Source organism: Diadema setosum, chromosome 8, assembly GCF_964275005.1.
Source record: "Diadema setosum chromosome 8, eeDiaSeto1, whole genome shotgun sequence".
Taxonomy (NCBI): domain Eukaryota; kingdom Metazoa; phylum Echinodermata; class Echinoidea; order Diadematoida; family Diadematidae; genus Diadema; species Diadema setosum.
Genome location: NC_092692.1, coordinates 10,027,536 through 10,045,275, shown reverse-complemented (window position 1 = coordinate 10,045,275; position 17,740 = coordinate 10,027,536). Strand labels below are relative to the sequence as shown.

The window sequence follows — 17,740 nt, the reverse complement described above, 5'->3', positions numbered from 1 at the left end:
TATTTACATGTAGTTCTAGGCACAGTGCCTGTCATTTTGGTACATCAAATGTGTGCTACTCATCGGTAACATATTTTTGGATTTATCACCAGTACAGTATTTCATTCTGATGATGGGATAGGGCATAGAGAATCTTGTAGATTATTATGCACTATATAAATGCAAATTACAGTGTATCATTATTCTCATTATTAAGTGAGTGCGTCATTGTCTAACATTGTAAATGTGCATTTAGCAATATAGTACAGTGCACTCCCGCTATAATGAACACAGTTATAATGAAATTCTGGTTACAACGAAATAAAAATTCAGGTTGCAAAATTATCAGCTCTACATTTCTTCTTGTTTATTTGTTCTGTTATTATAAAATTTTAATATAATGAAAGAAAACTGCCGGTCCCAACGACTTCGTTATAACGCGAGTACACTGTATGCACAAATTGTAAACAACAATCTGTCAAATGATATGTAGAACACATTAAAATCTTTATGTATTAACCTTAATAATGCATCTCACCTGATCTTGTTTATCTCTTGTAAACATTTTCTCCTCACATTGAACATAAACATAAACAAAACAAAAACACAACTGCTCAGAATCACTCAACAGAATATGAGGACGGAACAATAATAATAATAATAATAGAGAGACTCTTATAAACCTATAGAAAGTAATTGGTGTTGTGATTAATTTTCTCTTTAGGTCCTCAAAGTCTCTGCTCCCAACTGAACTGTGGCACTCAATCGCAAAAAAAAAAAAAAAAAAAAAAAAAAAAAAAAAAAAACCCACAAAAAACATGTCTTCACAACTTTTTGCCAAAAATCAGCTCACAAACTAACAAACCAACCAAAAAGAGGTACCGGTATCGGTACCACAGTACACAAAACGCCTGGAGATTTCCTTTCTGTAGCAATTATGCTAGAATTACATACTTGCCAACTCTATGGCATTTGGCGGTAGACTACAGCTTTTGAAAGATTTCATTGGCATTCAAGCTAGCGCTGCTCGCATAGGCATCCTGGATTCTACCGCTTTCTCAAATGAAAATGTTGGCAAGTATGGAATTACGCTGAAAACAGCCAAATTATGCTGAGCATAATGCTAGATGCTGAAATGTCTAAAATAATGCCAGAAATGCCAACTCTGGCAACAATAGGAATGCTCCCACCTTTAAACCACCTTCGTGAATTAAGGCTATTCTGGCCCCACCCCCCCTCCCCCCCCCCAAAAAAAAAAAAAAAAAAAAAGAGAAAATCATATGATATAGAATTCTTGGTCGTACAATGTGTTTTTGCAACGGCCATGTCCCACAGAGACGCTACTCCGCTAATTTCCAATTTTGTAACATCCCTGTATCCATGGACCTACAACGAAGGTCCATGCTGTATCTTAGGGTCTGACGATTAGACCACGTAACTTGCGTAAAAGAGTACAAGTACTTCAAAAGTCAGGTGACAGAATTATATTCTTTGAATCTAGACCCAAACTAATGTATGTATGTTTACTAGTATGTGCATTGATTCTTTCCTAACAAACAAAAAATATAGACAAATAAAGAGAATATGCCTTGTCTCATAGATGAAGTTACAAAAATACAAGCAATTCTCTTTTGCTTAATTTTGTCACACACTAGTAAAACGTCATTGATCGATACATGTAGTAAGACAACTTTTAATACTAGCATCTGATTTGGCAGACTACTACAAGTAGATGTAATCACGTGACGCAACGCCCCCGTGTGCACATTGCACAGCAGTGTCCTCGTAAACAATGCATACATACAACACAACACAAGTTCATGTACCATGGGTAAGCGAAAGGTGACTCTCCATTCATGACCAGTGAACGAAGGGTAAATGTAGAAAAGGGGTCGAAATCAAGTGGGATGCCAATCAGATTGTTCCATCATCTAGTGGCTGTTTATTTCTTTAAAGGAAACTGAAGCATCGTCTACAGAGCAGAGAGAGACATTTTTTCGGCGGGTACTTTTGAGTGAATGTAGCTACAATGTCGTGCGAACACTGGTACTCGGCGATTTTTGCTCCTGTAGCATTTGTTGCGTTACTTGCTCTCGGTACGTGCAGTGCACAGTATCAACCGAACTGGGATTCCATAGACAGCCGTCCGTTGCCGGCATGGTACGATCAGTCGAAGTTCGGGATATTCATTCACTGGGGCGTATTTAGCGTGCCGAGTTTCAGTTCTGAATGGTTCTGGTATAACTGGAAAGTCAGGAAGAATAAAGACATCATCCAGTTTATGGAAGACAACTACAGACCAGGTTTCACCTACCCTGACTTTGCGCCGAGTTTTCACGCAGAATTCTTTGACCCGAACGAGTGGGCGAGTGTACTGAAAGCGTCGGGAGCAAAGTAAGATATTTTGATATTCTTCTATCCATACTGTCACAATGATGTATACCTCTGCTAAGTCTAACACTAAACACTAACAGAGATAAAAGGTAAATTAATTTCACCTCATAAATGACTGGTTGAACACGTCTAAGACTTTGACAGTTTTAACAATAAGCCAGTTCGGAGTTCCACTTTGCGCATGAGCAGAAACAAGGTCATTCGGACCAACAGGCATGTTGGTTTTTAATTTCACTGGGATAAGCATATGTAATATAATGATTATTCATGAAATACTTATAAATGCTGCTTGCCAGCACATCCACCTGGTAGCAAAAGTGGTATTTGGCAATATCAATAGAAAGAGATCGTCAATACATTCAATGCAAAATAACGAAATGGATGCTTTCCCAAGTGTTAATTCACGGATCATTCTGGTCATCTGGTCGACGCAAGTTCATTCTTTGTTTGAACAGGATCAATGAATTCCATAAATTGTTATGTAAAGCTTACGCATTATGTCACTCTAAAACGATTGAAGTGCCCCTAACCGACTGAGAAAATGGAAAGGTCATTCGGACCAATGTGCCCATGAGCTAACTCCGAACTGGCTTATTACAAGTTTATTGGCTGCATTGCTTTGTATTAAAGGTACCATTATTTCTAAATTGCTCTTCTTGGTAATTTTAAATTACCTATTTTAGCAGCTGGATGTTTGTAGGTCAGTTGTCTGTGACCAATTCCTTTCACCTGTGGAATTCTATTTTCCATTGTGTGCAGAGGTTTGGTGGGTCAATGAAGCGGAAAATGTGTGTCGACGATGTCATTATTATCTGTGCAAGGGTTGTCAGTTTTTGCTTTGTGTAGGTTTGGGCCAGGGGATGTAGTATCAGCTGATTATATGCTATATTGTTTGGTCATGGTCTGATGAGTTGTGGTAGCTCTAGGTATATAGTGTAAAATACCCTGAACCCTGTTTGTCAGGCTTTGTACAGGGTGCCTATTTGCGGCAAGGGCCATTTCATTTATTGATGAAAAGGCCCAATCAGGTGTCACTTCCCATAACACTTGTGTGTAACTCCTGCTTGTGTTCTAAAGTGGGACTAAGCACATATGATGTTCATTAGCTTTCTTATTGATGAATGAAAGTGCCACCCTGCCGCATATTGGGTATTTTACTCTACATCATCATCAGAAGATGCCCATTTGTACATTGGTAATGATGCATAAATTGCCTAATATACATGTCGTTTTACTTTGTGGAATGTGGGGATTATATGCTCCTCTTCTGTATATTTCTCTGGTAGTAAAGGTTAAGATACATGTTCATTTTCAGCAGTTGATCAAATGATTCCTTTGAAAGTGCAAGGAACAAAACAAAACACATGCACACAAAAATGAAACATTGCCTCATTCAGTAAAAGTTTACACTAACAGGGTACATACTTCATCACACTATATAAAACAATAAATGGGTAGGCCCTATGTACAGTTGAATCCTGTTATAACGAAGTCCTCGCTCGGGACCAGCAGTTTTCTTTCATTTATAGAAATGTTGTTATAATCGAACAAATAAACAGTAAAAATACATAGAGTGGATAATGTTCCAGCCTGCATTTTTACTTCATTGTTCGTTATAATGGGAGTGCACTGTACATGTAAGTACACTGATGAATGGATGAAACTGTAACGTGATGAGAAAATTAAAGATGGAAGAAGGAGCTGGAAGAGAGAAAAAAAAAATGGAGCTTGTAAAAAACGTTATAAAGAATATGGATGTCATACAAAGTGCAAATAGAAGACAGGCTGTGGCTGTGACTCTCATTCGCCTATTTCATTTTGCACATTTTTTTGCGTCATATTCCCTGATATCATGCCACATTGTGAATTTGCTTCCCCTTTTAGATATGTTGTCCTCACCAGCAAGCACCATGAAGGCTTCACAAATTGGCCATCCAATTATTCCTGGAACTGGAACTCTATGGATGTGGGACCTCGAAGAAATCTTGTCGGTGAGGATCAGCAATTTTTGTGAAATCGTATCTGGTGGACCAGACAAAAAGCCATTTTTTAGCTAACCGGTGTAATTTTGTAACTAACTGTCATATTGACAGTTATCATAGGATATACCTCGAAGTTGACTGCATGCTTTTTAAGACATGTCATTATCTTGGTCTTATTTTGGGCTGTTCATCCTCCCCCTAGTTCTCCTCATACTTATTTTCTCCCTTCCTCCGCCTGTGTGGGTGCTGCCTCTTGAAAGAATGCGCTGAAAGGGCTTTCTTTGAGGGTGACTTTGGCATATTGGAATAAATCATGGCATACACAGAAAGAATAACACTGCACATGATATTGTAGTTACTTTGGTTTTTTTCAGAATGCTATGGGAATGTAAAGGCTTTGTTGCAGTGGTATTTTATTTTTGTTACACACAAAGAATAAAAAAGGTTTCTGTAACCTATGAATCCTCTCTTTTATACAGGTGACCTGGCAGCAGCAGTTAGAAGCAACACAGACATGCACTTTGGACTCTACCACTCGCTGTATGAGTGGTTCAACCCTCTTTACATCAAGGACAAGTCAAACAAGTTTGCCAGCCAAGAGTACTGTGAGGTAATGTGGAATAAACAGCAGCGGAGGTCCACTACCAGCTGTTGATTTAGTATTGCTCTCACATTGAATCACCCCTTTCAGATATGAACTCAAACTTCTCAAGAGCATGTAGAGCCAGCAATTTGCCCATCTCCACTGGTCCAGTACAAAATACAAGAGTTTATGCAATATTTGCAGCTGCCATAAGGTTAAAGGGATCGTACAGTTTTGGTTGAGACCTAATTTCAGGTTTCTAACATTTTTTGGTGAGATAATGAGAAACCTCTTATGAAATATGAAAGGGCATGTAATTCTATGAGGAATTCAATGTTTATTTGATGAAAATTGGTTTTGAAATGGCTGAGATATCCAAAAAAGAGCGATTCTAATGAAGTGTGGGACCCACACTTTATTACGATCACTTTGTTTTACTTTGTTTTTGGATGTTTTAGTCATTCCAAACCCGATTTTCATCAAACAAACTTTGAATTCCTCTTAAAATGGTATGCTCTGTACTATATCATAAGTGTTTTCTTGGTATCTAGCAAAAAGTTAAAGCCCAATTCTCATCTCCACCAATACTGTACTATCCCTTTAAGTGACTGAAAGTGGCGACAAATACATTTGTCTGCTAGGTTTCTAGCAGACAGATTGCCCTTTGTAGTGATATCAAATGATAAAAATTAAAACCATGGTAATTTTAGCCTATGTTATCTTGTATGTTCTTACTGTGTATTTCAAGATTATCTAGTACATATGCCCTTGTGCTCCAAGAAGAAAATGTTCTCATTCTTTGAAAAAAAGAAGAAGAAGGAAGAAGTGTGAGTCAACTGTAAAGAGTTATAAGTAACCAGTAAAGCAGTATGTATATTCTGCACTTTGAGGTCATTTAAACAACCTTCAAGTTCACCTTCATTAACATAAGGATTATAAGGCAATATTAGTAGAACACATCATTGAAAGTTTGAGGAAAATCGGACAATCCGTTCAAAAGTTATGAATTTTTGAAGATTTTGTGCAGTCACCGCTGGATGAGAAGACTACTGCAGTGTATGATGTCACATGCGTACAACAATATATGGAAAATATAAAGAGAATTTCACAAAATTTAATCTTTTGAAAAAAGTACACATTCCCTTGACTCGTTAATGACATATGTTATGGGTAATATTATTCCCATTGCATTTAGAAAGAGGCAAGTCAAGTGCTCTTTTATTATGCGAAAAAAGTGAAAATACGTTGAATTTTCTTTACATTTTCTTTATACTGTTGTACTCATATGACATCACGAGCCTTAGTAGTCTCCTCATCCAGCGGTTCCAACACAAAAGTTTAAAAAATTCATAACTTTTGTATCGATTGTCCAATTTTCCTCAAACTTTCACTGATGTGTTCTACTAATATTGCTGCATTCTCTCAATCCTTATGTTAATGAAGGTGAACTTGTCCTTTAATCACAAGGTCCATTGTTCAAGTCCATTGCTGCAGTGGTTGTGCCCCGAGGCAAAGCACTTTTTTGTAATTTCCAGTACTTTGCAGGGGACCTTAAGCCACCGGCTATGTGGTTACTGGCATAGAAGCATTCTCTACTTCCTTAGTAGCTGCGTTAAAAAAAAAAAAAAAAAAAAATCAAAAATCAGATTTAGGTCATATTTATCATTGTAGAAAGTGCTGTGGCCCGAACTGATGGAAATCATCAATGAGTACCAGCCAGACGTCCTGTGGTCCGATGGGGACTGGGAAGCCCCCGACACTTACTGGAACAGCACCGAGTTCCTGGCCTGGCTCTACAACAGCAGGTATGTCTAAAACCTATTTACAGTGCCATTGTGGACATTAGCTTAAACCTCCATTCCAAATGTCTCCTTGCTTAAACCTTTAGTTGAACTGTATTCAATGTCGTATTTTCTTGAAATTAAACTTTCATAATTCTGCTTGAATAGCAGTACCCTCTACTATTTATTGGGTCTACTTCAACTGGAGCAAGAAATGAGAATGAAAAAAGAATACAAAGTAGAAAGTTGCATTCTTTTCAGCTCTTTTGTGATGGTATGTGTGTGAGGTTGACCCATAACAGATGACCACCTTTAATACTCTGTCTGCCCTGTTTGTCCAGTCCAGTCAAGGATAAGGTGGTCACCAATGACCGCTGGGGTGCAGGAATTTCCTGCCATCATGGCGGATTCTACACTTGTGGAGACAGATTCAGTCCAGGTATGTACACACTGTATAACATATTTCCTATTCATCCATCTCTCGCCCCCTCTCTCTCTCTCTCTCTCTCTCTCTCTCTCTCTCACTATCTCTCCCTTTCAATCAGTCTATCTAGCCATCTGTCTGTCAAGCAGTCATATTTGAAGAGCTTATTTGCAAAAGGGGCTAGATCCACTTTTGATAAAAATTTAGTTATTAGCATCACCGCACAGAATTCCATTTGAGTTAGTTACACTGAAAATTTCAACTCCAGACAACCGTTTGAATAGAAATCATCGCAAAATTAGACTTAGATTTTCCATATACTTGTGTACAAATTTTCACAAACAAACCGATTTTTCTCCAAAGTACTAAAAGTGGATCTAGCCCCTTTTGCAAATAAACTCTTCATTTATCTCTCTCTCTCTTTCATTATATGATTATATGAAGAGTTTAAATACAAGAACTGACCTACCCATTTTTATCAACTTGAGATGCTTGAGATAAAAACTAAGGAAATAAGTAAAGCATATACATGTATAGATGTGAATTTTTGTTTTATCTTCAAAAAATATTTCATGTTATGTAATGAGTGCATAGTCATTGGAAAGATTTAATTTTTTCTCTTCTTTTTATGATGAACTTAGAAAACATGGAAAATTGCATTTATCTGTGTAGTATTCAAGCTCTTCATACATTGTACACATAATATGTATGTTAAGTATTATGTATGTGTATAAAAGTATACAATATCTATCCATTTATCTCTCATTCTTTTCACCTATCTCTTTAGCATGGTTGCTCTTGAAAGTCTGAGGATTCATTTTCTTTGATTTCACTGCCTATAGTTTCAAAGCAACTATTTGACATATATTCCATAGGATTTGAGACAGTGTCTCAAGTTGGATGCATCGTGAAGTGACGATATTGCAGGAAACTTTTGGAAACATTGCTGCGTTGTAATCCACACCTTCATGTTTGTATGTGTGGTCATTTGTTTGTTAGTGTGTTTCTGTATTGTGCAGGAACCCTGCAGAAGCACAAGTGGGAAAACGCCATGACCATTGACAGTAAGTCGTGGGGCTTCAGGCGGGAGGCTGTCCTTGCCGATTACCTGGACATGGATGAACTCGTCAAACTTCTCGTCACTACTGTGAGGTCAGTCTAGTCTTGGATCAAGTCTTCAGTGGTTACTTGCCTTTGCTCAATGTTTGTTTTTGTGGGATCGTTTACTCATTCAAAATTTCTAGAAAGAGCCCTTGCAGATATATGCAAAACAGCACCTTATACAGTGCACTCCCATCATAACAAATACAGTTACAATGAAGTAAAAGTTCAGGCCCCAACATTATCCGCTCTATGTGTTTTTATTGTCTATTTGTTCGCTTATAACGGAATTTTGATATAATCAAAGAGAACCACTGCTCCTGAGGACTTCGTTATGATAGGTTGACTGTAGCAACAACTTGTGGATCTGAAATTGAAACCTTATTTCTGCAATGTATCTAATGTCTTCTACAAAATCTTCAGCATTCATTCTTTGTCATCGGAGATGCTTCGCTATAAAAAAAAAATTTGATATTATGAAAGAAAACTGCCGGTCCCAAGGACTTCATTTTTTAATTGGAGTCACCTGTAATCCAGTTGTGAGTGATCTGTCTCTTTTCTCTCAAACAGCTGTAATGGCAACCTGTTGATGAACATCGGACCCACAGTTGACGGTCGCATCGTTCCCATCTTTGAGGAGCGCCTCCGCTCCATGGGGGCATGGCTGAAGGTCAACGGGGAGGCCATCTTTGAGACCAGGCCGTGGCGCAAACAGAACGACACTGTGACCCCAGATGTCTGGTGAGTGATGTACAGCCTGAAGTATTACCGGTAATTCATTCATTTGTTCATCTACCCAACCATTCAACTCTGCACTCACCAGTGCTTTCACATACTGACTCATTTGTTTCTGCCCATCATTCATTCTTCATGTTATAGGGTATATACATTCCATTCATGCAGTGACAAGCTGATATTGTTTCCACACTTTGTCACTCAATCATATTCATTCATTCATTTAATGATTTATTCTTTCACTCATCATCTATTCTTACATTTATTCATTTGTCAATTCTTGCGATGCATTCCATTGATCAATTATTGCAATTCATTCCATTGATCATTCATCCAGTGATGATTTTATTGATGATTGATTCATGGATTCCCTTGTCCTCAAATTCTTTATTCCATTCATTGAGTTTTCTTATCAAAGTATGTATGTACATGGAGCATGCAAAGCAAATTACAGGTTATCTTTGCCCCCATGCTCCTTACATGTATATTGAATACAGGTACACCAATAAGACCACAGGTGGGGTCACCACTGTCTACGCCACCTTCCTGGACTGGCCGGCCAGCAACCAAGTGGTCTTGTCTGACCCCATCTCCACCGGCCAGACCACGGTCAACCTGCTGGGCTACTCTGCCCCTCTCAAGTGGACAGGAACTGCAGGTCAGGCTGGACTGACCGTCATTCTACCCAGCCTAACTCCGGCCACTATACCCTGTCAGTGGGTGTGGTCACTCAAGCTGCAGAATGTCCAGTAGTGAGGGATGAGGGATGGATGTTCTGTGTATTCTGGGTGATGGAGGTGGGGTAATTGGGGTGGTTGTCCAGTCCATGATACTACTGTAGCCTGCTCAGTATGAGTCAAGGGGTCTGAATTGCATAAGGATATTCTAATTCATTTGTGAAAATTCATATCTTTGAATGAACATGTACCATTAAAAAAATGGAGTGCATGAGTTGAGATATGACTTAAAGATAGAATTTACTCCAAATATTTATGTGAGTTCAGTGAATGCAGATATAGACCTGTTTGGTTTCAGAATACTGTAACTCAGGTTCACCATAATTGGGATCTTTCAAAATAAGAAGGAAAAGATTATTCAATGGGACTTAGATATTTTCATTGTGCTATGACTCTCTTGGACAAAATAGATTGCCGTTAACTAATTCAGATGAACATGATTATATGTGTGTGTCTCTGGTGTGTATGTGTGTGAGTGTTTGTGTTTGTTTGTGAGAGAGTGCATGTCTAGCCGATCAATCTCTGTCACTGAGTGAACTGTCCTGCATTACATTCCATTCCAACTCAAAATTCATCTGCAGAGCTGCATGAATATTGTACTTGTCACAAGATTTTTCATGATAACAATGTCAAGGAACATTCTATTTCAGTTATCAAAATGGCATGTCTCATACAACAATATAGGCTTGATTTTGCATTATTAACCACAAGAAATATGGTCTATCTCTCTTTGACTGTCAATATCCCACTAAGTTTGACATGTTGTGTTGTAACAGTGGTGGGAGAACTCATGCTCACTCAATGAAGCTTGGAAAATGGTATGCTAAAGTAGGGCCTACTTTTTGCCAACAATATGATAGATAAGTGGAATTCTCTTCCAGAAGATGTGGTCTCTGTTAATGCTTTGAACAATAAGCTTGAAGTGCTTTGGAAGAATTGTGTCTTTGACTACAAGTAACTACTTTACTACACTATGTCCTTTGTCTCGAGCAGTTTTCACCCCTCCCTGCCATGTGTTCATCCCATAGATTTTTAGAATATCACTTGAGATAAATATATGAATGAGATTAGCCTAGGCTATATATTGGAAGGATCAAAAGCAGTGGAGGATACACTCGTAATCAATGAAGAGGCTCTGACTTACACCATCATTCTGGAAGAGTAAATGTAAAGTAAGTGAAGTGAGTGAGTGACTCTGTGTTATCAGAACATGTAGGAAAGCAATGTTGAACCAAGGAAAATAATTTTCCTTTTAATTAGCAGCTTGCACTGAAATTCAGAAATATGATAATACTGAAACTTTGCGCGGTGTTAATTCGTTTCTGGCCCTCAAATCTTGTCTGCTTGAGATACCAGCTCTCATATTCTTTATCATGAAAAAACAAGTATTTGCATAATTTCTTTTTCAATATTTTTTTTCTCTCTGCTGCTTTTCAACCAATTAAATGGCGATGTCGATCTTGGCTTTAATATGATTAAACCGTACCTACACTTGATGATGTTGCAATGTTCATCACTGAAATAATTTTGATATGCGGGAATACACCAGAGAGATTTTTATTAAAATGTTGCACTTTAATAGAATCCCTTCTTTCATTATGCCTTTTCATTTTGTGTGTGTGTGTGTGTGTGTGTGTGTGTGTGTGTGTGTGTGTGTGTGTGTACACAGAGTAATTACATCATGAACTTTTCACGATGCTGTACTTGAAAACTTTTTAGCTTATTGTGTACTAAAATGTCTTCATATGTCTATTACATGTAGGCTGTGGGTTGTTATGCTTTGGGGTTTTTCGCTACATTAACCACTGCCACAATCTGTTTTTCTGTATCAGTAACTCGCTCTGGAGAATTACATATTTTACATACGCCGTAATAGGTGTACTTTAAGTTAGGAAGTGAAATCTACATAAAATGCAGACGCAGTAAAGCTTCAAAATCTTGCCTGATCTTCTTTGCCCTGTTGATTTCCCTGCAATTGTTATCAGTTAATTTTCCTATTGTACTTTATGCCTGCCCGATAATGATGGAGACTCCTGTATGTGGGTAGAATAAATGGTTGTTATCAAATCATATCATATACTCAAAATAACTGTGATGTGAATCAATTAATGTGAAGTCTTGTTATACAATGGTAACTGTATTTGTGTAGGAAGTACAGATGTGTTCAGATACGTACACAGGCTTGTTCACAGGACTCGTTCACATTCTGTTATGTTGTGCATCATCACGTTGCATGTATAAAGTCAGAGATCATAATGGGAAGAAAAATGAGCGTAAAGCCGACTTTGGCAGTATAGCCCTTACAGTTTTCTAACATTTAATTATTTTGTTTTTTCAATACTTTCTTTTTAATGAAGTAGGACAAATTATATATCAGTGTAAAGCTTATCATCTGACAAATTCATATCTGCCAAACACAAAACAAAAACATTACTTTGGCAGTATAACCCTTACAGTTTTCTAACATGTACTTATTTTGTTTTTCTCAATACTTTCTTTTTAAAGTAGGAAAAATCATATATCAGTGTAAAAAGTAGGAAAAATCATATATCAGTGTAAAGCTTATCATCTGACAAATTCATATCTGCCAAAAACATTTTTTTTTTTAAACAAAACAAAAGCATTACTTTGGCAGTATAACCCTTACAGTTTTCTAACATTTACTTATTTTGTTCTTTCAATACTTTCTTTTCAATGAAGTAGGAAAAATTATGTATCAGTGTAAAGCTTATCATCTGACAAATTCATATCTGCCAAAAACAAAACAAAACAAAAAAATATTTCCCCAACATACAGTATAGCTTTTGTGATGATGCGTCACATTTGGTATATGTTATAAACTCTTCTTGGTTTGAATGTCTGTCTGAGTCTTCATCACTCCTTTCTATCTCTCTTTCCATAATGTCTGTACCATTCTAAAAAAAGAAAAAGAAAAAAAAAAGAATCACATCAAGGTATTCTTATAACATGGGACTACATTGTGATTTGCCTGTCTTCTGGAGACATTTGAAATCATTCGTCATTGAACCATTTCTCCATCACAGCCAAAGCTGCACTAAAGAAAAAGGGAGAATATTTATACGGTTGTGATACTGAGTACTAGTCAACTATTAGATAAACATGATTATTACATGATAGCAGGCCATTTGTCATGTTCCCTCACTGGTAAAATGTTCTTGGGGATATCTCCCACAGGAGCATATTTTTGTTTAAACAATAACAACTGAGGGAAGTACAAATGTACAAGTAGTGTGTAGTGATATAAGGGCATAATGCAAAGACACTAGAGTGTAGCTGCATATTCATTGTGCTTAATACTACATATAGTAAGTTGCAATTTGGGCTGATAGGTTGATGCTGCAAAAAAGGACAGTCACATAGTGCTCAGGACGACATGAATACAGTTGCACCTGCTCACAATTTTGTTGAATTACAATGTTGTGATCTTGTGTGCCTGAGATGTGTAGTATTTTGATTTGAGTTCAAGGGAACGCTAACCAAAAGGGCAATGTGGATTGAGTGAAAACAGCAACATTAGTAGAACACATCAGTGAAAGTTTGAAGTAAATCGGACAATCGATGCAAAAGTTATGAATCTTTAAATTTTTGGTGTTGGAACCGCTGGATGAGGAGACTACTAGAGGTTATGACGTATAAGTGGACAACAATATATAGAAAATTCCACAAAAATTCATTTATCATGAAAATTACAAATTCCATCAACTTGATACTGACATCAATCAGGGTAGCAATTATTTCCCCTGCTTTCTGAAAGCGGTTAGTCAAGTGCTCTTTCATAATGCTAGAAAAGTGAGTTTTTGTTGAATTTTCTTTATATTTTCTTTGTATTGTCCACTCATATGTCATAACCTCTAGTAGTCTCCTCATCCAGCGGTTAAAATACCAAAACCGTAAAAATTCATAACTTTTGCATCGATTGTCCGATTTTCCTCAAACTTTCACTGATGTGTTCTACTAATGTTGCTGCTTTCACTCAATCCACATTGCTCTTTGGGTTTGCGTTCAATGTAAAGGAAATGGCGGAATTTTGTTAAGGTGTTCAAGTATTTAAAGGGACATTCTAGACGATTTTCATAATGTCACATCATGTAGTACATAAATCAACAACTCCATGTATAGATTTGTGGAATTTATTGTGGTTCTTGAGCTGATAAACAATACTTTGAAAAACCTTAAATAAATTACACTGAACAAGGATGATGACATAGGAGGTTCACATATTTCAGAAATGTAGCAGTGTAATTCCATTACAATACCACTTGCTTGCGAGTTCACCTGTGTATAATCTATGCATGCCCTCTTCTTTTGTTCTGCTTCCTTGAGCCCCAACTCATGCATTCTTATGGTGACTCTGCCATGTCATCATCCTTGTTCATTGCAATTTGTTCTAAATTTTGAAAACATTCTTATTCTTCATCCCAATCATCACAAATTCTGAAACTCTGTCCGCAGTATAACTAATTTATAGTTCAGTGTTTTTAAATGTAAAAATCTGAAAATCAACCGGAGGTCTCCTTTAATACCTAGTAAGTTGTGTGTAACATGTCAAAATTGTTTTAATGATTTGTGTCTTCATGATTTGTGATTATATTTCTGTTTAAATGTTTTCATGTTTTAAGACTTGGAAATGCAAGGAATATCTTGCTAGACAATAAATATATTGAAATTGATATCATTTGTATAATAAAGACTGCTCAACTAGTGGCTGCGTCATGCTTGCGAAAGTTCCCTAGTAACTCTAGGACCAGGGAGGTGGCTAACACACAGATTGAGGAGTGTATTGGGGAAAAAAATGTGGAAGCACAGAAACACACACTAAAACACATTAAACACAAGTAACAGAATAACATAAATTTCATCTGTTTGCAATTTAATAATTTTCATAACTTCTCTTCAATGGCAATATGTTACTTTTCACTTTGATATTCAATCAGTACCTTTATATGGTGATCAAAAGAAAAAAAAAGAAATTATGTATCTACATTGTATATCACAGTTCCATGTATTTGTATAACAGTTTGATATATTTCTTTTATACACTGCAGAATAAAATGTGTGATAAATGACATGATGAAGAACATTATCAACATTTTACAAATGACATGTAAAAAAAAAAGTAACAATAAATGATAAATCTCTTAAAGGAAATTTGATAAAAATGTACAGACGACTCATTCTGTGTATCATAAACATAGCGGGGATAAACAGAATGATTCGTTCATATCAAATTGTTGATCAAAGTGACCATTCGCAAGAGCTTTGCACACATAGACTATCCATTTTGTGTTTGCAGTAGGTTTTTACATATACACATATTCCACAAACTGTATCCTGTAAAACATTTGAGAAATTCCAATCAATTCCTGCCCACAAGTCCTGCCTGCCTGGGCAAAACCACACACAGAGCACTAGGCAAAAAAGAAAAAAAAAATGTATACAACAGACAAACAAACACATTTATGGCGTATTATTTACATGTCACATATTCAATACTGCTCTTTGAAAAACAGGATACACCAACCATTATGTTACGAAGAGAGAGAACAATGTTACACATCAATCTTACTCATGCATGAGATATACACTGTGTGTTTTCTGAATCACTGTGAGTGCTTGCTATTCGTAATACCAGTCCGCACCCTGCTCCATGCATTTGGGGGTTGCACATGGTACATCAAAAATTCAGATATCCTGCTATACATTGATACGATACATTTTGTAATTACACACACAATTGGACATGTTCTCAGAGTTTCAGAGGCACGTACAGCTGAGCAACACCAACACACAGGAGACACAAGACGTGGATCATACACTGTTCGAAAATGCAAAGCTTTTGTCGTAAATGGCAAATAACGCAAAGAAAATACAGAAATTGAAAAAAAAAACCTACACAATATTCAGCAGGATTACTCTACATTTGCATCACACAGCCTACAGAGCAAACAAGAAGCATACATGCAGCCACTTCAGATCACAGAAATACACGAGAGAAAATCCAAATAAACTTGCATATCAGAAATTTGAAAGAACGGCCATTTAAGCCTTGAGAGTATCGCTTGTAAAAAAAAAAAAAAAAAGTCAGCTCACAAAAGCTATGACCAAACTCAGTAGCTTTATATCTGCATATTAACCCGTTCCATACTAAATTCTGAAATCCCCACAGACTTTATACACAGGCACCCAGGTTCCCGTATTGAACAGGTTAAGACCTCTGATGATCTCTCGGAAAATTATGGGGACTTCTGGTATTACATATGTTTTCTTGTGATTTCATTATTTAAGCTAACTTGCAGTATGAGGATAATACAAATGTGTATTTGCAATTGTAACCATCCTGGACCATAGGCCTATGTGTAATAGTTATTCCCCAGGTCATATTAGATTAATACAGGCATAGACCATTACCAAAACATTCTGTTTGTAAAATTCTGAGCATACTTTTTATCACCATATTATTATCATTAGAATTACAATCATTATCAATAATCATTACTTGTAGTACATGTAGCATCTTTACTGCTCTGTAATCATCAGTATGACATTGTTTTAAAACTATCATTTGCTGTAGCTTTTTTCGGCCCTTTGTAATATCGCCAGAAATTTTGCTACATACATCAACATTTCTAAATAATCTGTGGGCCATGAATTTACAAATAAGACAGAAAATGACTACATAAAATGGGAATTATATTTGGCAGAGCTAAGTTTGAAATATAATGTAGGAAATGCCCCTTGTGATATCACAGATAATTGGTGTTTAAAACATGACTTTTCTGCGAGAGAATGACTTGGTAAAAAGGACTTGATGCTACAGTTGGCACTAATACTGACAGATGAAGAAAGCAATGTCAAATAAAATGATGACAGTTGTTTAGTCCTTTTTGTGCTTGGGGTGCGGATTGGCACAGGAAAATCCCATGGCATTTACACACTGTCCAAAGTCTCTGGCACAAAAGGGTTAAACTTTTTTTGTTTTTTGTTTTGTTGAAGATGTACCTTCCATATTATGATACAGGTTAGAGTGTTAACCATTCTCACATCAGTGAGGAGATGACCAACATTCCTAGAGACTCTTTATACCTTGTATGTTTTCCCATACCTTGCTAATCTTTCGAAATGAAAACAGTTAATTGCGAACCCGCTGTTCTGGGTGAAATTGAACACGTATTAAGTTCCTGTCACGGATTCGTTATCACTCTGTGCGCAGACGATTGCACATGCACAACTGCACAAAATGCACGGAAGTACTGGCAATAATTGGCAGACACTGGTACGTGAGCACACACAGAATTTATCCTTTTACAAGTGTGCCTTTTCTCATTTTGTCTGTGCCCCAGGATCTAACGTCTGGTGGGAAACACCCGACGATGCTCGTCACATAATAAACATAACGCAATAGTATATAATACACATCCAGAGAAGCGGAATTCTCCTGTCCAACAATATGCATCAAATTTCATGCTTAATGTGTGTGATGACTATGGCACATTTAGATCTACAACACCAAATGCCGCAACGACAAAAGAGAGCCGTGAGAAGCTGGTGATGAAAATTTTGGCAGTGTAGTGATGATTTCTAGCTTCCTTGTTGCCATGCAGTCATGCCATAAGCAAGTCAGCAGGGATGGGAGGACATTTGTTACGTAATTCCAACTGCCACGTGGTGAATACTTCTCATTTCAGTCTACAATCAGCTGTCGTCGACAGTAAATCCCCGCCCTCCATGCAGGCAACCACCAACCACAAAACGTGATCCCAATAACTTGATTTTCTGTGCAGCTATCAATTTAGCAGCCGTCACAAAGTTGTGCCCAGTATTGGCATCAAAACACAGATTTTGCCGACTCGGCAGTCACTCTCAAGGGCCAAAATGGTGGCCTGCAGAACACACACTCATCTCGCATCATTTCAGGGTAACCTAAATCTACAATTCTGAATTTAAAGAAGAAACTACTGTGTGAACAAAAAAATGCCACTTCTCACATGTCAACAGAGGTTGAA

The 17,740-nt window shown here is 37.1% G+C and overlaps 1 protein-coding gene across 1 annotated transcript; it reads left to right on the top strand.

Annotated features, from left to right (window-relative positions):
- Positions 1-1,809: 1,809 nt before the first annotated feature.
- Positions 1,810-11,280, top strand: LOC140231470 (alpha-L-fucosidase-like). The gene is made up of 8 exons (XM_072311600.1): positions 1,810-2,373; positions 4,258-4,364; positions 4,835-4,965; positions 6,610-6,743; positions 7,061-7,158; positions 8,163-8,295; positions 8,815-8,985; positions 9,477-11,280. Exons 1-8 carry the CDS (start codon positions 2,009-2,011, stop codon positions 9,730-9,732), a joined length of 1,395 nt encoding a protein of 464 aa, XP_072167701.1. The 5' UTR covers positions 1,810-2,008; the 3' UTR covers positions 9,733-11,280.
- Positions 11,281-17,740: the final 6,460 nt, after the last annotated feature.

What these genes read in the sequence shown, in the direction of transcription:
- LOC140231470 (XM_072311600.1), top strand. Translation starts at nt 2,009, where the DNA reads ATGTCGTGCGAACACTGGTACTCGGCGATTTTTGCTCCTGTAGCATTT. An exon ending in ACCTCGAAGAAATCTTGTCG is followed by an intron (nt 4,365 to 4,834) that starts GTGAGGATCAGC and finishes TCTTTTATACAG; the next exon opens with GTGACCTGGCAGCAGCAGTT. An exon ending in ACTGTGACCCCAGATGTCTG is followed by an intron (nt 8,986 to 9,476) that starts GTGAGTGATGTA and finishes TATTGAATACAG; the next exon opens with GTACACCAATAAGACCACAG.